General features: G+C 52.5%; 7 protein-coding genes across 7 annotated transcripts; 1 reads left to right on the top strand and 6 right to left on the bottom strand.

Moving 5' to 3' along the window:
* Positions 1-1,945: 1,945 nt before the first annotated feature.
* On the bottom strand, positions 1,946-4,708 carry J4E86_008337 (uncharacterized protein; the record flags this gene model as incomplete). Its single annotated transcript, XM_051448850.1, has 1 exon — positions 1,946-4,708. The coding sequence occupies one exon, from the start codon at positions 4,706-4,708 to the stop codon at positions 1,946-1,948; it is 2,763 nt and encodes a 920-aa protein (XP_051299847.1).
* Positions 4,709-6,923: 2,215 nt separating this feature from the next.
* Positions 6,924-8,267, bottom strand: J4E86_008338 (uncharacterized protein; the record flags this gene model as incomplete). Its single annotated transcript, XM_051448851.1, has 2 exons — positions 6,924-7,031; positions 7,119-8,267. The coding sequence occupies 2 exons, from the start codon at positions 8,265-8,267 to the stop codon at positions 6,924-6,926; spliced, it is 1,257 nt and encodes a 418-aa protein (XP_051299848.1).
* A 566-nt stretch (positions 8,268-8,833) lies between these two features.
* J4E86_008339 (uncharacterized protein) lies at positions 8,834-10,521 on the bottom strand (the record flags this gene model as incomplete). The annotated part of the gene is made up of 4 exons (XM_051448852.1): positions 8,834-9,451; positions 9,496-9,978; positions 10,024-10,294; positions 10,343-10,521. The coding sequence occupies 4 exons, from the start codon at positions 10,519-10,521 to the stop codon at positions 8,834-8,836; spliced, it is 1,551 nt and encodes a 516-aa protein (XP_051299849.1).
* Positions 10,522-10,740: 219 nt separating this feature from the next.
* Positions 10,741-11,793, top strand: CDC21 (thymidylate synthase; the record flags this gene model as incomplete). Its single annotated transcript, XM_051448853.1, has 1 exon — positions 10,741-11,793. The coding sequence occupies one exon, from the start codon at positions 10,741-10,743 to the stop codon at positions 11,791-11,793; it is 1,053 nt and encodes a 350-aa protein (XP_051299850.1).
* Positions 11,794-12,002: 209 nt separating this feature from the next.
* J4E86_008341 (uncharacterized protein) lies at positions 12,003-13,524 on the bottom strand (the record flags this gene model as incomplete). Its single annotated transcript, XM_051448854.1, has 2 exons — positions 12,003-13,204; positions 13,455-13,524. The coding sequence occupies 2 exons, from the start codon at positions 13,522-13,524 to the stop codon at positions 12,003-12,005; spliced, it is 1,272 nt and encodes a 423-aa protein (XP_051299851.1).
* An 858-nt stretch (positions 13,525-14,382) lies between these two features.
* J4E86_008342 (uncharacterized protein) lies at positions 14,383-15,741 on the bottom strand (the record flags this gene model as incomplete). Its single annotated transcript, XM_051448855.1, has 1 exon — positions 14,383-15,741. The coding sequence occupies one exon, from the start codon at positions 15,739-15,741 to the stop codon at positions 14,383-14,385; it is 1,359 nt and encodes a 452-aa protein (XP_051299852.1).
* Positions 15,742-16,726: 985 nt separating this feature from the next.
* Positions 16,727-18,256, bottom strand: J4E86_008343 (uncharacterized protein; the record flags this gene model as incomplete). The annotated part of the gene is made up of 2 exons (XM_051448856.1): positions 16,727-17,682; positions 17,788-18,256. 2 exons carry the CDS (start codon positions 18,254-18,256, stop codon positions 16,727-16,729), a joined length of 1,425 nt encoding a protein of 474 aa, XP_051299853.1.
* Between the last annotated feature and the right edge of the window lie 381 nt (positions 18,257-18,637).

Consider the following 18,637-nt stretch of genomic DNA (forward strand, 5'->3'; position numbering starts at 1 on the left):
TGTGACTCTGGAGAAACTTGCAAACACAGTCCACGCATTTCAGGCGTTGTCATACGCCTGGGGTACAGACCTTACCGAGAACCGTGTCTACATGACAGACCTTCCTAGATCACGCGCAAAACAGGAGACGGTGGACTCGACGAGGCGCATATATTTCGTTCGATCGAGCCTCTATCATGCACTTAAACACGTGCGCGATACAGACGATTACGTTTGGTTGTGGTGTGATGCCATGTGCATCGATCAAAAAAGTAGGAGCGAAAAGAGTCGGCAGATTCCGTTGATGCCACAGATTTACTCTTCAGCCTGGAACGTTATTGCCTGGCTTGGACACGACGAGTTCGAAGAGGGAGATATCGAAAGAGCTGCCGGCCTCATTCCAATCCTACTGAATTTGAAGATGCTGGATTCTATTCTTAGAGAGCACACAGCTGATGATGGCGTACTTCAGTCTTGGGTGTCGTTCGGACGTCTCATCAAGCGACCATGGTTCAAGCGCCGCTGGGTAATTCAAGAAGTAGCGTGTGCGAGAAGGCTCGCACTTCGTATTGCAAACAGGATCATTAGCTGGCAGGACTTCTCAGATGCAGTGGATCTCTACTTGGCGAATGTTCATCGGATTCAGATAATATATCGCCGATCAACGCTCTACTCAGAGATGCCAACTGCTCTATACAATATCGAAGACTCTGAAGCCGCAACGCTCATGCGGCTTTCCCGAAACGTCTTCCGGAAATCATCAGACTCGACAGTCATGTCAAGAGATATGAATCTAGAGTCACTGGTTTCCATGTCATCATCATTCGCCGTGTCGAATATTCGCGACGTCATTTACGCTTTATTGTTTCTTGCAAACGACCCATTGGTATTTGTTCCCGACTATTCAAAATCGTCGGCCCTTGTCCTTGTGGAATTTACTCGCTACTTCATAGAAACGTCCAAGTCGCTTGATATCATCTGTCGACCATGGGCAAATTGGCCACGTCCGACGCGCTATCATCTATACGAAGGCATGAGTCTTCCTACATGGATTGGAGTAGCATCATTTGGCAAAGACGGACACCCTCAGAGGCTAGTTTCAGAGGGAAGTTTGCTTGGACCTACAGGGATACGCGCCTATGATGCGTGTCGAGGCGCACCAATACCAGCCCCAGTCACGCTGTACGACTTTTGGAATATATTACCAACTGAAGGTGTCATACTGGGCAGAGTCGAGGAGATGTCTCCGATAATGAATGGGAGAATACTTCATCATTACTGCCTCCAAACGCTCGGATGGGACGGAAACATGGACGACGGCATTGATGACCGGTTGTGGCGGAGTCTTGTTGCAAATCGCGACCCTCATGGCAACACCGCCCCGACCTGGTATCGGCGAGCATGCGCTTTGGCAATGACTAAGCTTGACGATGAAGGCAATCTTCATCTGGCCGACTTGTGTGCTGATGAATCGCAATCCAACGCAATGATCAAGTATTTGAGACGCGTTCAAGACGCTACACGGAATCGACGAATATTCCGTTGCGCTAAGCCTGTACTGAGGACTGGCGATGTCGACCGCCACGGACAAGAATCTAGAGGCGTCGTCGGCTTGGGACCACTTTACTTGGATCTCAATGATCCTCACTGGGTCTGTATACTTTTCGGCTGCTCAGTACCCGTTATGGTGACGCGAAAGAGAATTCTGGAGGACGATCCGACCCATGCATTCCTTGTTGGGGCGTGCTATGTGCATGGAAACATGGAAGGAGAAATGTTCGCGGGGATGAGTAAGGAAGAGATCAAACGGCGATCGGGGCCTTTCAACATTCATTGAAATTTTCATTCATTCTTTCATAATACCGGCTACTGTACGTATGAAACTCGGAGCATATACCCTTGTCCCCGTTTAATCGACGAACCCACAAACCGTTTTACCGCTTACCCACCGCATTAATCGTATGTTCTACTTCCATTCTTTCGGCCACTTATCCTGATTGTCACTATAATCCGGCAAATCGATCTTCACCACCGTCTTCCCCTTCCCATCGCCTTCCTTCCTCTCATTCGCCAAAAGTACATCCACCAAAAACTTCCTCAGACCTGCTGGCGTCTTGTTCGTGTACACGCCAACGAAAGTACCCAATCTCCTCCATTGATTAACACCCCTCAAGCTCTGAGCAGTCATTGGGTCTTCAGCAGCCCAGGTCTGGAACGTCTTCTTGTATATGCGCTCGAGATAGAAACGTGCCCGATTTGGCCACATCAGCTTCTCCCCAATATCGTCAAGCAGGGAGTCTTTCACGTCGGACGGAAGTTTCCTAGCCCAGAGGATGATATCAGAGTCTGGCATCTTGAGAAAGTCTGGGGGTGGACGCTTGGTTTGCGTAGCACCCGGAGTGGTGGACTTACCGGATGCCGCAGCAGGACTGTTTTGTTCGGGCTCTTCGTCGGAATCAAAGTTCAAATCGTCTGAGTGGACCGAGTCGCTTAAATCCATGATGTCGTCTTCCGCCATCTTCGCCTTCTTGTGGCCACCCATGTTATCTTCGCCACTGCGAGATCGCTTGGCAGCTGCGGGTTGCCTCTCATCAAAGACCTCATACCTCTCCTTCATCCTCTCTCCGATGATACCTGGGTAGTCTCGCAAAGTCTTGCGCTCATCGTCGGTGAAGACGTCGGGGTCCTTGAGCCATGTACTGGTTAAGCGATCGTTAGACTCGTCGCTGAATGAGGCGCCGGAAAGAGCCTGTAGTATTGCTCTCATTGAGATACCGTCTTCTGTGGCTTTGTTACCGAGCTGGCATCGTTCGATACGTTCGAGATTGCTTTCTCGCCATAGCTTGATTTGTTCTGAGGGTACTGCTTGCTCGTCGGCGAAGTCTGCGGGGATATCGGTGATTGTGTCGGGGCGGTTGAGCAGAGGGAGGTAAGAGCGATGCGGTGGATTGTTAGTGGTTGGTGGAGGATCATCGCCTGGTGGAGGGTCACCGCCTGCTCGAGGATTGCCAGCTGCAGCGAGTGTAGCCGCTGCCTCTGCCGCTGCCTTCTTGTCCTCATCCTTCATCGTCCTCCATGCCAGCCTATAGGCCTCTTCCTTTGTTGTGCAACCTCTATAATGGCCAGGTCGCTCTCGAATAAATCCGCGAAGGATGTTTTTGGATGCTTGTGTGTTTTGCGGATCGTTCAAATCGTCGATGTAAGTGTCGTCCTCATCTTCGTCGTCCGTATCCCAAACATTCTTTTCGGGAGGAGGAGTTGGGCGTCTTCCCCCGTTACCACCACCGGGACGGGATCCTCTGCCACCACCGCCACCATCAACACCGCCGCTGCCGCTGCCGCCGCCTGATCTTTTACCTCTAGCCGAATGTTTCTGGAATTCGTATCTATCGAACAACCCCGGCGGCCTATCTGACATGCCCGTTCGATCGCGCCAAGCCGTAGCAACCCAAGGCGCAACGACCTTAGGATCCAAAATACGAAAGACATCTGGCGTCATCTTCAACGACAGTTCATCAGCTTTCGCATCCTTCTCACTTTGGACCTGTATAATTCTCTGCATCTCAACTCTTGTATACAGAGAATCAAAGTCCAAGTCGTTACAATGTTGTTCCTTTTTCCGCTTCCCGAAGAGTGTACGTAAATGGGATAGGCGATTGCGCTGATACAGATACTCAAGAAAAGCGACAACGTAAGGACCGCACGCTCCATGGTCGTGGCGGAAACTATTGTTCTCGCTCTGGTGCGGAACGTATTTCGCGGTCTTTGCGTTGTACTTCCCTCGCTCGGGCCCAAGAAGCTGTTCGATGCCACAGAGGATTTTGCCGGCCACTGTTGCTGCTCTCGACATGTCAGGAGGAAACCGGTCGTTCTTTCCATCACGGATGACGAGGGTAATATTTCCATCGATCCAGCGTGCTGTCTTTGTTTGTTTATCGACTACTAAGAGACCCCAGTGATTGCCAATGGCCGGAAGTACTTCGGGCAACTCATTTGGCTTTTTACCATCTCTTTTGGCCAGCTTCTTTTTCTTTCTAGGGGCTGGTTCTGGGGTGTTCTCATTGCCCTCTGGTGTCGCATCGGGCATTGGTGTATCATATGCCCGCTCGAGATCGGGGTACTCTTCGGCTGGGTCTTCAGCTTGCGCAGCACCCTCTTCCGCTTCTATCACTTCGCCTTCTTCCACTTGTTCGGCAGGTTCTTTCCGGGCTTCTTCAGCTTCTTTTGCAATTCTATGGTCTTCCTTACCCTGCTCTTCCTGTGGCTTGAGTTGTAGTGGACCATCGTTCACAGGCACTACTATGAAGCGCTTTGCATCCTTCACTACAGGCGCAACAGTACTGTGTCGGAGGAAGTCGTCCATGGTACTGTCTCCTGTAATAAAATTGTACAATTCGACGCCCTGCTGGATTGCGAGTGCGCAGACATTTTTTGGCTCCTTGTGTGCTGTCAACAGAGCGAAGGCAACGTCAAGACTGCCTTCTTGGAGCCAGGAAGCAAGGTTATCGGGTGCTGTAGTTGTGATATTCAAATATTCTTGGACCATAATCTCGCGGGTGTAGCCATGCTCATCTTTGAGCTCAACTAGACTGGTGTTTAGCCATTTATTGAGGGGATTGTCGTCAGTCTGTGTGCCTTCGTCATTGCTAGTAGCGTCAACCGCTGGTGTGCCTTGAATATCATCAACTTCTGTCGAGCCGTTGGCGGTATCTTCCGGAGTGCCTGCCATTTTGCAAATGCTTTATGCGTGGTGTCCTTTTGATGAAATCAACGAGTGTCATAGATGCCGCGGACGTGCAAGCTTGATATGTAGCGTCCTCATCGAGTTGTTCGAACAAAGCCGAAGATGCTTGAAAAGAGGACGGGAGGCGACAAACAAAGACACCAAGGTAGATAGCAACGCCCTTTGTCGAGTATCGGACGACACCATCATTGTCCGAGTCTCTTTCACGTCCGTTTTGGGATGGAAAGTTGATAAGCTGATCTAGTCGTTAGCGAATACATGAGGGCAGTCGGATGTAAGAGGAAGTAAATTCTGTGAATCGTCCATTGAGTAGCTAGAGAGATGTCTAATCTGCCACAGAAGTGTCAGCTACAGAACACCGAGGCAACGACGGATATAGACGAATACCGGGAAAGTGGTAAATACCGATCCATGCTGCCGGTACACCTCCTGGCACCTTTGTCACACCCGTCTACCTCCATTGTCTTGCCGGCTCTGGCGGCACAACATGTCGGTCATCTGCCCCTTCCCTAATCAGGTTTGCCGGATCCGTGAACGGGTTTGCGTGCGCTTCTAGGTCTTCGGGCGACGCTCGTGATGTCGCTATCTTCGGCTGCTGGCCTGGGGTACCATCAATGAACGTGAGACCGAAATTGTTCAGCGGAACAGGCGTAGCATTAGCACCGAGACTCGAAGACGGAAAATCGCGAAGGTTTTGTTGCGCGGGGGTAAGGGAAGAAGCGCCGCTGAGATCGTCTAGTCGCATAGACTGTTGCGCATCCGTCTTGCGGTTGATGTATGCGGCAGCGAGCGCGAAGCCGAAGTAGATGGCCATGCTGTTACTGATTAGCTCGTTGCTCAAAATTCCTCGTTCATCTGACATTATAAGACTTACCAAACCGCACCCAACATGCCCAAAACCTCACACCCCCTTTCGATCCCCTTTGCCCATCTACTCCACCTGTCCAACGTATACATCGTCTTATCGTATTGCCAGCACGAATCCCTAGTGAGAGCCACAGTGTGCCTCAAACTATAATCGATCTTGCTACTGGGGAAAGTATTCATCCAAACAGTGCCCAAAGCGACCAGCACGAAGTAGACGGCGAGGCACGTAGACCAGAGCATGCCAGCACGGTTGGAGATGCGCGCGGAGCGGTAGTGGCTCCGAAGGAGGAGGAGGAGATCGACGACTAGGAGGAGCGGGTTGAAGATCAGGATTGCTATAATCGTGCTGCGAGGATGTTTGGTTAGCATATCTTCATATATGGGATAGTACGATAGAAAGACAAAACTTACAAAATCCCTCCCCTTTCCTTCCCACTCAGATACTCGGGCCCCATTAGCCCCGGGTCCGTATTATTCCACCCAACATCCATCCCATTCCAGAACTTCACGCGATCCACATTCGCATACAGCACCGGCAACGTCTTCACGACCCTATTCAACACATATCCATCCGTATCCCCGTATAGCCCATACCTGGTGAAGTCAAAGTTGCTACTGTCATCCACATTCCAGCATTCGACTTCGCTTTGGGGAGAGGCGAGTAGACGGTGGGCCATGGCAACGCACAAACCGAGTTGCGCGACGGCGAAGAGGATGGAGAGGAAGAGGAGGATGTCGGTTGCGAGGCCGGTGCGAGAAGGCCAGCGGGTTGATCGAGAGTGAGTGAAGAGGGTGAGGCAGGCGCGGGCTTCTTTGAGGGGCGTTGTGTGGGGGCGCGTCATGGTGGTGTTGCTAGTGGTGAGAGGTTTGTAGTCTGGTGTCGTTTTTTTGTTAGTGCTTGGTGACTGAAGTATTTGTCTAAAAATCGAGAGGAGAAAGAAGGTGAACAGGACAGGATTTATCCATCGCTCAATTTCTCAGGGTCTGTGGTGTCGTCGTCTGGTAGCGGTACAGTGAGTACCGTGGGTGCGACGCCGGAAGCGAAGGGGAGCCATGATACCATCTTCAAATGTCCTTGGGCAAAATGGGCTGATGGCGTCTTCAGGAAGGAGCGACGACGATTGCGCTGCCGATAAACCACGTGAGGCGAACGAGGAAAGAGCGACCGGTCGGAAAGGTATCAACTTGAATTGGCAGCTACATAGAAACATTGATCGGGCTCGGGGCTTCGCAGAGGGGTGTACATGCTTGCGTAAAGCAAAAGGACAAAAAGGGCTCATGACAGGGTAACAAAGAGATTAAGATCGTAATCAAAAGAGGTATTGCAAGTTGTTTACATGCGGCTGCGATGGGGCCTAGGAACAGCCGGCTGGAAGAGCCTATCCGGCAGCCTGTTTCCATACTGATCGAAGCGGTAGTCCTCCTTTTGTTCAATCCACATCTGCCCAGCAAGTTAGCCTTGTGCTAACAGCTAGAGCTTGCTACCGTAGGGGCGGGGCGGGTAGCCAGCAGTGTTGTAACCACTCACCTCGCGGTCGGCGTAGTTCCTGTCCAACGGCACTGGTTGTGGATTTAGTATTTCTTCGTCGCCAAAGCCCGCGTCTCCTTGGAACCTACGCGAATAGTGCGCTGCACCAATGGGTTGCGGGGCGCCGTATTCGGCGTACGCAGGGGCTCGAGGGCCGTACTGACCTGGGCGTTGGGCGCGCGCGTTGCTCTGCATCCAGGAATCGCGCTCGGGGAGACGGTCTTCGTAGGATTCAGGGCGGCGGCCGAGGGGCTCGGGGAAGCGCGGGTTGTAAGTGCCTTGGGTCTCGATGGGGTACTGGGAGCGGTAGTGGTCCTCCTGCTGGTAGCGCTCGTCGTAGTGCGTCTCGTAGCGGCCGTCACGGCCTTGCTGCTCGAAGTGGGCGTCGTGACGGGGAGCAGGGCCGCGGTCGTCGAAGTGCTGGGGTCCGCGCTGGTGCTCGTCGATGTACACGTCGCGACGCTCCTCGTAGTGAGCTGGGGGCTGACGGTCGCGCTCAACCCAGACATCGCGGTGCTCCTCTACGTGTCGCGGCGGCGCGCCATCACGCTCAACCCAGACATCCCTCTCGATGTGCGTCGTGTGGGTGGGCTGGGCCTGAGGCTGGGGCTGGGGCTGGGGAGGTTCCTGATGGATGTCGATATCGATGTGCGTCTCCTTGTGGGTCGATTTGGGCTTCTTGGGCTCCTCGACTGGCTCCAGAGCAGTCAGGTAGCCGATGACCTCGCTGAGACTGGAATGCGCGATGGCGAGCTCCTTCTCCCGGTTCTCGAGCTTCTCCTTCTCGCTGAGCAGCCAGTAGACGCGGTGCCGCATGCCGATGCGGCGGCCGTCCTCGACATCGCCGGCGACGCGTTCCGTGTGCGGCGTGATGTTCTCAAGGGCGCCGCGCACGTCGCGCATGCATCCGTAGACCCACTTTGACTTTTCTGGGTTGGCCTCGAGGATGTCGTGGATCTCGCGGATGGACAGCAGGCGTCGCACTTCATCGAGGTCGGATCGGACGCGGCCAATGATGCGCACGTAGACGGCGTTGGATGGGCCAACGTCGCGGACGCGCTTGGCCTTGGTGAGGAACTCGGCGAGCTTGTAGGCACCCCCAAGGGCACCGGCGGCAGCACCGAGCGTGAGGATCTCTCCTTTAACCATGACGGGCGGTGAGGTGGCAGCTGCTGGGAGCTACCGGCTTGGTGAGGGTGATGTTCAATTGAGTGAAAGGGTGCCTGCGTCTCTGCCTGTACCTGGCGCGAGCATCCCGCGCAGGTTCAACCGGCGTGGAAAGTGGGGATAGGCGCTTTGGTGAGGTGTGAAGAGAGCAGAGTTGTTGTCGCTCAGCTACTCAGGGCAGCATTGACAGGGGCCGTAGCTGTTTAGTGTTATTCGGGGGCTGGGTGCTAGCCACATGGAGGCGCTCTAGCCTGCAGCTCGTCACTCCTCGCGACCAACCCGAGGTCTGAACTCCCCCAGAGCTCCACCCACGAACATGTGGCTTCCATCGCTTGCAACCGACGAGCTGATCGTGTTCATCGCGGAGATCCAGAGCGGTGAGGACACACGCTGGCCTCACCCAAAAACTGCCATTTGTCTGCGGTAAACAACATCTCCACGTCTTGTTTACTCCTTCCTGATACGCGCCTGGATCATCCCAGCTCGCCATGTCAGCTCCACTCGACAACGCACCGACCTGCCTGAAACTTGACACTCAAAACCTTGCTTTATTTACCGTATTTCGCAATGAACGCGCGAACTTTGGGGTCGCTCAAACTCAATTCACTGCCCTCTGCATCCAGCAGCTCGCGGTCCTTGTTCTCCAGCTCCAGCTCCATCGCCTTCAACTGCTCGTCCAGTTCCGGATTTGTCAAGCTAGCCTGGTGGAATGGTGCGTGCTTATATAGCGCACTCAAGATCGCCCTCAGGTCGGTGTCTGCTTTGCTTGTTCGTTCGGCAATTACATCATGAGCCGACGTCGCGGTAGACTCGTAGTGGCTTTGCAGCTTCTTGCTCCGCTCAAGCTGAGCTTGTTGCAGGGTGTCCTGCAGGCTTTCAATGTTGTCGTGACTAAATGATATGCCCGCATATCGAAGCGCGTCTTGCAATGTGACCGGGAGGTCCAGCGTCGATGTAGGCTTGAGCTTCACCATGGGTGTAAAGGCCGACGTGTCAGACCTCATGCGCTTCAATACGGGAGTTCCAACCGGTGGGTGTGTCTCCGGTATACGCTTCGCTGCTGCTGCTTGGACGTGCGCGAGTGCTTGTTGGAACTCGTCAGTGTCCTTCGTGCCAGTGTTGACTATGTTGAGACGTTTGCCCATGTACTCGAGCGTTGAGAGCACCTGATCTATTAGCAATAATCGCATGGCACTTGTGATGTACTCACATAATTCAGCCAAGCCTTTCGTGCCTGTGTTCTGTCCCTATCCTTGCGCTCCTTCATCTCGGTCATTGGTTTGCGTATCTCGTGCTCGACGACCATTTCAGCAACAGATGCGATCTCGGAGTGGAGCTCTTCTAGCTCAGCCTGCAGGGCAACCTTTCTCTCTTTGAGGTCTTCTTCTGTTTCTGCAACACCGTTCTGGGAACTGCCCGATGCGTTGTTGAGAAACACAGTGTCGACGCGAGCTTTGATCTCCGCCGCGCGGAAAGAGATAATAGCCTTGCACCACTGCTCCATCGACTTCTCGTCCTCGCTGACTTCAGGCTCGGTAACAATCTGTGACACCAACTTAGGGAGTCGGCTCAGAATTTGGTCGTCTGATGCAAGGCGCTCTGACAGGTAACCTTTGAGTGTTGACCTTTCAGAATCAATTTCTCGTTGGGCGTCGGTCATCTGTTCCGTGACTGATGCAACGACATCGTCGACCTACTCAAGTTAGCGGAGAACCATCTGTGGTGATTTGAAACTTACAGAGACGTCTAGTCGAGTCTTTTCCTGACCCTCCTTCCTTCTTCGCTCGTTCCTTGCATGCTCAACATCCAAGTTAGGCTTATCGAGAGCTTTAAGCTTCATTAACGCATCTTTCTGCGTCTCTAAAACTCTGCATTGCTCTTCGATCGCAGTAGTAGAGATCTTGAGTGATTCAATCGCTGCAGCAATTTCGTGGTCCAAGATAGGTCGGACGGGCTCACCCTCGCTTTCGTACTGATGCAAGAGACCCTTCTTCTTCAAAGTCTGGTACCTGAAAGCTCAATTAGCAAATGCCAAAATAAAGAGATTTTGTACTTACAGCTCTAGCTCTTCTTTGCTTAGTAGGGTATCTTCGTGAAGGTACTCGTCGACCCACGCCGCAGCTTCGTGCTTTGTACCCGCGTCTTCGAAACCCAGAAGAATGTTGTCGAGATCAACCTTGAGGCCTCGCTCTTCCACCACATTCAGCAGATGGTGAGCTGCTTGTTCTTCTTCCATACTCCCCACTTCTCATTCGTGTTCTTGCGGTGTGGGTATTTTGTGGCAGATGCGAAAGCAGTTAGGTCAGCGACATTCGATACGGCGCGCCACACGAGCCACTCGCGCAGTCGCGGTTCACGGCACCCTTGGAGCCTTCCCAATGCGCTCGCGACTTGATCTTTGACTTCAAACCACACCCATCTAAACCTGACTCCAACTCCTCAAAAGACTACAAAAATGCCTCCCACCGCTCTCGAGCCTGTAATAACGCCCGAACCTCCTAAAGAAACCGCCAAAGAAGCCTCCATCCAGCCCACCCCACTACCCACCACGGCCATGCCATCCAGCAACCCCACCCACGAAGAACACCAATACCTCTCCCTGATCCGCGACATAATCCAAAATGGCGAGCACCGCCCCGACCGAACCGGCACCGGCACCCTCGCCATTCCCTTCCCACCCCAAATGAAATTCGCCCTCTCGCGCCCAAACCCCGACCCAACACAACCACCCACCCCCATTCTCCCCCTCCTCACCACAAAACGCGTCTTCCTGCGCGCCGTAATAGGCGAACTCCTCTGGTTCGTCGCAGGCAGCACGCACAGCAAATCCCTCTCAGAAGCAGGCATCAAGATCTGGGACGGAAACGGCAGCCGCACCTACCTCGATAGCGTCGGTCTCTCCCACTACGAAGAGGGCGAACTAGGCCCCGTCTACGGTTTCCAATGGCGGCATTTCGGCGCCGAGTACAAGGGACATGCGGAAGACTACACGGGACAAGGCGTCGACCAACTCGCTGAAATCATCGACAAGCTCAAGAATAAACCGTATGATAGACGGATTATACTGAGTGCGTGGAATCCGGCGGATATTAAAAAGATGGCGCTGCCGCCTTGTCATATGTTTGCGCAGTTTTATGTTAGTTTTCCGGGGCATAAACAGGGGGAGGAGAGACCGAGGGGTGTGTTGCATAGTCTGTTGTATCAGCGGTCTTGCGATATGGGCTTGGGAGTTCCGTTTAATATCGCGAGTTATTCGTTGCTTACGCATATGCTGGCGCATGTGTGTGATCTCACGCCGGGCACTTTTACGCATACAATGGGGGATGCGCATGTTTATCTGGACCATGTGGACGCATTGAAGGTGCAGTTCGAGAGGGAGCCGCGCGACTTCCCGGAACTGAAGATAAACAGGGAGATTGGGGGCAGTATAGATGGGTGGAAGGCGGAGGAGTTTGAGGTACTGGGGTACAAGCCGCATGCGAGTATTGCGATGAAGATGAGTGTGTAGGATGTATACGATGTATGATGTCTCCACCACATGCTTTTGCATTGATACTATACGTTTGCACGCTTTTTATACACGTTGTAGCCTGCAGACACGCTATAAACGCTACAAACTCAACGTAAATACATTATATGCAGAGGAAAGGAAAATCATTTCTACCATTCCCACAGTCGCCAGAGTCCCCCTTTCATCCCCACCACACCCATCTCTCCTCACGAAGGCATCTCCTGCGGCTCGCTCCTCGGCCCATGATGATGCGCATACTTCACACTAGCCGGCAACTCACTCCTCACAGTATCCGAATCCGGCGCGTCCACATACTCCGGCGGCACAGCACCATACATGCTCTCTCTATTATACGGGCTCTTCTCTCCGTTAGCAAGCTTCGTCGCCTTCCTCTTGCGCCACCAGAAGGCCGCAAAGCCGATCAGCGCGAGGGCGACCAGACCGCCGATAACAGGGCCTGCAATCCATGCTTTGCTTGGCGAAGAGTCGTCGTTACTGTCTTTACTAGCTCCAGAGGATGAGGAGGGCGACGAAGAGGGGATCTCCGCATCGAGGAGGACAGCGTAAGTCGCGCCTGGCTGCTCGCTAATCACACTTGTTGTGTTCTGAAGGTAGCAATTGTTGAATCCGCCCTTCAACGTCGAGTCGAAGAGGATAGCTTTGCATCCCACGTTCTCCTCTGCACAAGCATCCATACAGGCCGTAATATTCTGCATATGTAAACTCGTAATATTAGTCCCCGGATTCAGTCTCCCACAGTGCACTTCAAAGCCCTTGGCATCCGCCGTGCCCGCCGCCGCCGTATACGATTCCCTATCTGGACATTTCGTATCGATCTGATCAATTTGCGTCATGACTGCCGAGTGAAAGAGGATGATGCCCGCGCCTACGTCCAGGCTATCTGTGTATCCAGAATCATCGCCCGTCTTGAGAATGCAGTTGGCGAAACCGATTACCATGCTGGGATTCCAGGATACGGCTGTGCAGAGCGGTTGCGCATCGACGCATATCTGCATGCATTCGTCGAGGGATTCGGCATGGTGGAACCATTGATAGTTGCCCTCGAGATGGGGATACCCGTCAAAGTCAGCTACGTTTGCCTTGATCATCTGCCCGCAGTGCGTTGTGTATTGCATGCCGTGGACGCCGGGGAGGGTGTTGGTGGAAAGATCTGCATGCGGACATGTTTCGTCGAAGCCTTCCATTTCGCTCCTCTCGATGAGGGCAGTGTACCGGTGGGGGTTTGGTTCGAGGAGATCGACGGTCGCGCTGCTGTTCTTCATGTAGCAGATGTTGTCGGGGTCTACCCAGAGGACGCCGAAACATCCTCCGCCGGGGCCCCAGAACCGTGAGCAGTGCTCTATGCATTCTGCGAAGCTGTCTAGTTGGATGGCTTCGGTTGGCGCGTCTGATGTCTATTAATGATGATCCCTCATGAAGGACATCGCGTGATCTGCTGCTCACCATTATTGCGTATGTTTTGATCACAGTATGTGGTGTAGTTGGCGCCGTTCAGTGTCGTAAATGGGCTGCCGCATCTCGCAGGACTATATTGCCGTGCTTCGAGGGAGCGATTAGATACATGTTCTGTTAGACCTGCTCTTGTATCAGTAAGCGTCGTCTTTACTACCACATCATCTCCACACTTGTGAACATACTTGTAGGTGAAGCAAACGTCGTAATCGCTAGCATCAGAGCCAACGAACTCCACGTCCTCACGTCCAGCATGCTAGTATAACCCATAGTCAAAAACCCGTGCTTGTACAACAGTAGGAAACGCGACAACGTGAGATCCGGGGATCGTGAGTGTACGATACAAGGTCAATACAAGGTTAAACCAAGCTGTACCGATCAGGCACGTTGCCAATAGTAAGCCATGGGGCGAAGTACATCGGTTATTGAAATTGCAACTAAGGCCTCCAATACATGGCATCATGATGGGGGCCAGAAAGTCTTCCTGTAAGACAATGCACCTCATGTTAGAGGTGGGAATGCGTTGAATCCTACGACATGGCTTGAGGGCGCAGCGTCCGCGGGCATCTCGAATCATCGGGTGGTTGGGATTCGCCAGGATTATGAGTGGTGTCGACGAGAATGACGGCGTTGTGCTTGGTCAACGCATTGTTAGGCGTGTGATGATGAGCCAAGAGGTGCAGGGCGTTTGCAGGGATTGTGGTAGGATCCTTTTTAGCGTATGAACGCACCAATGGCGGATGGCCTCGTCGACGAGCTAGAGAAGGCGCACTGCGCCTTGCAGAGAATAACAACTGCACAAATGTTGATGTACGAAGTCGTCATGTCTCACACGCAGTGCTTACATTGGAGATCGTAGGAATTTCCCAGGTGTTGTATGTTCTCTGCCCACGTGTTGAAACCTTTAGAAATACGCTTTTTGTGTACTAGCAAAGGAACGCTGCTCTTCTCGGACTAGCCTTTTGGTGTGACATGTGCACAGCTTCATATCCTCGATTTTTGCATAAGAAAGATTTGTAGTATTACATGGTTTGTGGAAGTAGTAGAGCTTCTACTCGCTAGTAAAGTGATCCAACGAGAATACGGCAATAGCTGTGCGCAATGACTGTTAAACTAACTTCCACTGTAGTAGGAAACCACAGTTCTGAACGTATTCGTAATCGTCTCCAAAGTGTGAGTATGACAGCCCTCCGGCACCTCCACACCATCGAAGCGATCCTTAATCCAAGCAAGATAGTCATGAACTGTGACCATCGACGCACCCAAGTGATTGACCTCCGGGTACGAAAGCAGCGAAACACGAGACTCCGGGAAATCGCTACAAGTTCGGTTGAAGTCGCTTCTGGTGTTGACTGCGTACACCAAAGAATCGGCGATGCCCTGAACGACAAGCATAGGTCCAGCGAGAGCATGAGGGCCAGCGCCATTGTAGCGCTTTTGCCAGGCGACAACGTCTGGATGCTCGTACCAAGTAACCTTCTTGAACATCTGTGCGCTGGTAAAGTTGCCGTATAATGCGTTTGCAACGAGAATACAGCCTTGATCCAGGAGTGGAAGGAGATCGAGAGCGGCATCTGTAAGGTAGTCTTCGAGACGGAAGGTGTTGGGAAAGAGCAGTGCGAGTGATTGCAGAAGTAGGATGGCGTTGGCACCGCCGAACGGCCCACCATTGGCTCGTCGGATAGATTCAGGGAAGAGGTCAAGAGGACGGAGCGCGGGAGCAGCGGCGACAGAGCCTAGGAACTTTCCTGCCTTCAGCAACTCTTCTTGATCGGGCATCGCAAGCCGCTCGTTGGTTCTCCAAGCTGCCATGCCACCTTCACTGTGGCCGACAACTACATACTCCTCAGAGAGCAAGTCGCCGAGAACTTTGCGGGCAGCAATTAACCCGTATACGGCATCGGCTGCGTGCAAGAAGCCCGCCTCGTACATGAATCCTTGAGGGATATCTGAACCTTGACCCGAATAGTCGGGCGCAATGACAGCATACCCAGCAAGAGCAAGAGCATACGGGCCTCTCCATTCATAGTGTAAGTCTTTGTTGTTGGACGGTGCACAGTTACGAATTCTACCAGCTGTGCCGTGGGTCCAGACTATTGTATTCAGTGGCTCGTCCCGGTTCGGCTTGCTGTACGGCAACAGCACAAATCCAGTAGCCGGAATAGGGTTTCGTTCAATGTCTTCGGTCATGTACATGAAATGCGCAAGAGACATGCCGGTTGGTGCTGTGAATTTCGTGTTGCTGTCGTTGCGTGAGACTTGTTGCCATCGCAGAAGGGCGCCTGGCTTTGCTCCAGTGGTGTTGGCCGGGGTGGTGTAGAATTCGTCTCGCGTTACGTTCTTCGACACCCATCCTGAGGACTCGCGGAGGAGGGCTGCTTTGAATGCCGTCTGGCAAGCGGAGTCGCATGACTCTTGTGCGCGGCTGGCTCCAAGAAGGAAAGCTATGAAATGGGTGAAAGAAAATCTCATTTTGAAGAATGGAGAAGTAGAAGGAATGGCTTTGCTGATGCACAGGTATCATTGGAGGCTACATCAGGGCCCTATATAATATTTCGATGGACACAGCATTGCTTTCAACTCGAAATATGCCGACCATACTGAGGTCAGGTGCAAGTATGCACTAGACACGAAGTGCCGGCGGTACTTCTTGTTTGATCTAGCGGGATGCATGACATTGCGCAAGCAAAGAACAGCCGAGAGACGTACCGGTATAACGTCGTTCTTAGCCCTCTTCCAATGCGGCAAACTCGATCCAAAAGGTCGATGTACGAAGTTAGTGTATGTCTCGCGCGCAGTTCGTACATACATAGGAGATTTGACCCTTGCCAGATACCCCATATTCCGGACCAATTTTTTCACTATGCTCTATTACGGGTAGTCTCTCCACCAATGCGGCTGAAACTTTACGTATAATGTATACCAAGTATACGCAAGTTGGATGCTCAGCCAGGTTCGGGCGTTGGAGGCACCGAGCGAAGACCTCATATGTTCGTGCCTGCCTGGATACGAAACAATAGAGTGTGCCTTTGACTCAGACTGTGGCTTGATTCTGATGCGTGCAAACGACGCAATGGCACTTCTATTCCAGTAACGTAGTGCCCCTGCGCGACTTTGAAAGAAGAGATTTGGCAAGAAACCATCGGCCTTGACCACAAGCGATAGCATACCACGGTCATGAGATCGCGTGGAGTTTTGTAAGCTCTGCAAGAACTCACACACACTACAGAAAAGTTCTCTCAGATAGGGTCGCTAAGAGATCATTAGCACCATGTAACTTAGCAGACCTTCGAGGTCGTAACGACTTTGCTACGACGCGTGTACACTACAGCGCGGTGCATAGGTGTGCACCACTGACCCGGGCGTGCTTCGCGCCGTGACAACGCATCGTTGCCTACCTAGGTAGCGCCATTAGACGTCGATCGGAAAGAAGCAAGACTTCCAGCAGTGTTGTTGTTCATGAATACTCCTCTTCATCAAAATCACCAAAGATCCAATGCTCTTCGAGCCTCGCTCGTTCTTCGTTCGACTCAGATGCCTCAAGCGCACTGGCCTTGAGCTTCCGTTCACGCTGTCTAGTCTCTTCGTACTGCTCTAAGGGTACCCATCCCTCCGGGCCGATGCCAACAACATCCCTACAGGCCTGGAGCTGTTCGTCTGCTTCGATCTGCGCCGCATGCAGACGCTTGCACTCGATCACCTCGTCTTCTGTGAAAGAGATTCGGCAAGGAATCTTCGAATGACCTCTTGCGCTCGATTGTGGGGCGGTAATGCTCGACCAGTTCTCCGTTAGATAAACCAGGTCCGCTTTCAGTGTCACATTATCGCCTTCCCAGGGTTCACTCGCGTGATCAAAGAGTTTTCGTCTTATTATGCCGAAGTCATGGGCTAGGGCGTCGTAATGAACCGAGTTTAGCTGTGCAGTCTTTGCAATATAGTAGTAGTGCAGTTGACGCCGTCGTAGGAGCACGGCCTGCTCGAATTGTTCCCTCTCGCTTAAGTCGTCAAAATTGGGTGGTAATTCGGGCACTTCAAGCGATTCTGAAACGGCGTCACCGTAATTCTGGAGGCTATTTGGGATACCGCACTGCAGGAAGAGCGGGAGTATTGCGCAGTGTTGCCAGTCAATTAGACTAGTGATGTCAAGTTTATCCGAGACGATTATATTGTTTGGTTGGAGATCGGGATGTCGTAGTGTCGGCCGGGCAAGAGCTTCGTTGTCATGCGGAATGAGATGAGGCGCAATTCGTAGGTATTTCTCCAGGCAGGCAAGATGATACAAGGGCGATTGCTTCTGATAGTTGTAGATCTCTCGCCGCAGATGTTGGAAGGGGTGAAGTGGTCGGCCGAACTTCGTCAAATATGCGATTTCTTTCTTGGCCACGGCTATAAGTGCCGATGTTGGATCTGTATCTTTGGAAAAATTAGTTCAGGTTGCCCGTAGAGAATGAGGTAGTTTGCAGCAGATGATCAATAGGACAGCGGAGCTGACTGAGTGAAAGGAAGAGCTAGCCGTACATGGTCCGCGATGAATCTGGATATCACCCCGTTTCCCATGCCACATGCGGAGCCTCGTATCAGGGCCTACGCAAAAGTCGCTATCGCGGGCAGATTTGGCGATAGGTCCCTCGGATCTACCGTACCCAGCTGGCAAGTCCTTGGTGTAATACAGGCTACCGCTTGCCTGGAACTCAAGAGCAAAGAGTTTCGACTCCAGCTCCACAAGTTTACTGACAACGGTAATTCTAGCCTTTTCAGGCAGGTCAAACCATATGTCACCTAAATTTATGCCCCGGATAAACTCCATGAAAATGTATTCGGTGCCAGCAGCGTTCTCTGGTGTAGCTGAGTAACTGTAGACCTTGGGGACAGGTATACCGTGTAAACGGAGAAAATCCATCGTCGCGACTTCGCTGGCTATGACAAGGTGCTTCGGCTCTGTCACCGGATAAGGGATGCGTCCAATAAACTGGAAGCCGTCACGCATCGTGATGAGAAAGGTTCGATTGAAACCCCCTTCAGCTAGTTTTTCGAAGGAAGTCACGTCTTCTACGTTCTGATTGACAGCTGCAGCCGCGAAGCGCTTGAACTCCGATACATCAAAGACGCGTCTTCGTTCAGAGTGCTTCGAGGCGTCATTCCAACTTCAGTCCATAGTCAATATGGGCGATGGCTTTGGTAGAAGGGTTTGACAAACATCCATCGCCCTGATGTGTATTCAAATAGCTTAGCGGCTTCGTCCGTTGAGTAGTAAGCCAGAGAACGAGCCGATTTTGAGCAGAAACCTCCGGCTTTTGGGGATTGTACCGTCCGTAGGAAAAGACGACGGGAGCCATCTGTGAATAGGCGACCACGTGTGTTCCGATAA

This window comes from Alternaria arbusti (genome assembly GCF_024043155.1).
Source record: "Alternaria arbusti strain BMP 1465 chromosome Unknown scaffold_13, whole genome shotgun sequence".
Lineage (NCBI taxonomy): Eukaryota > Fungi > Ascomycota > Dothideomycetes > Pleosporales > Pleosporaceae > Alternaria > Alternaria arbusti.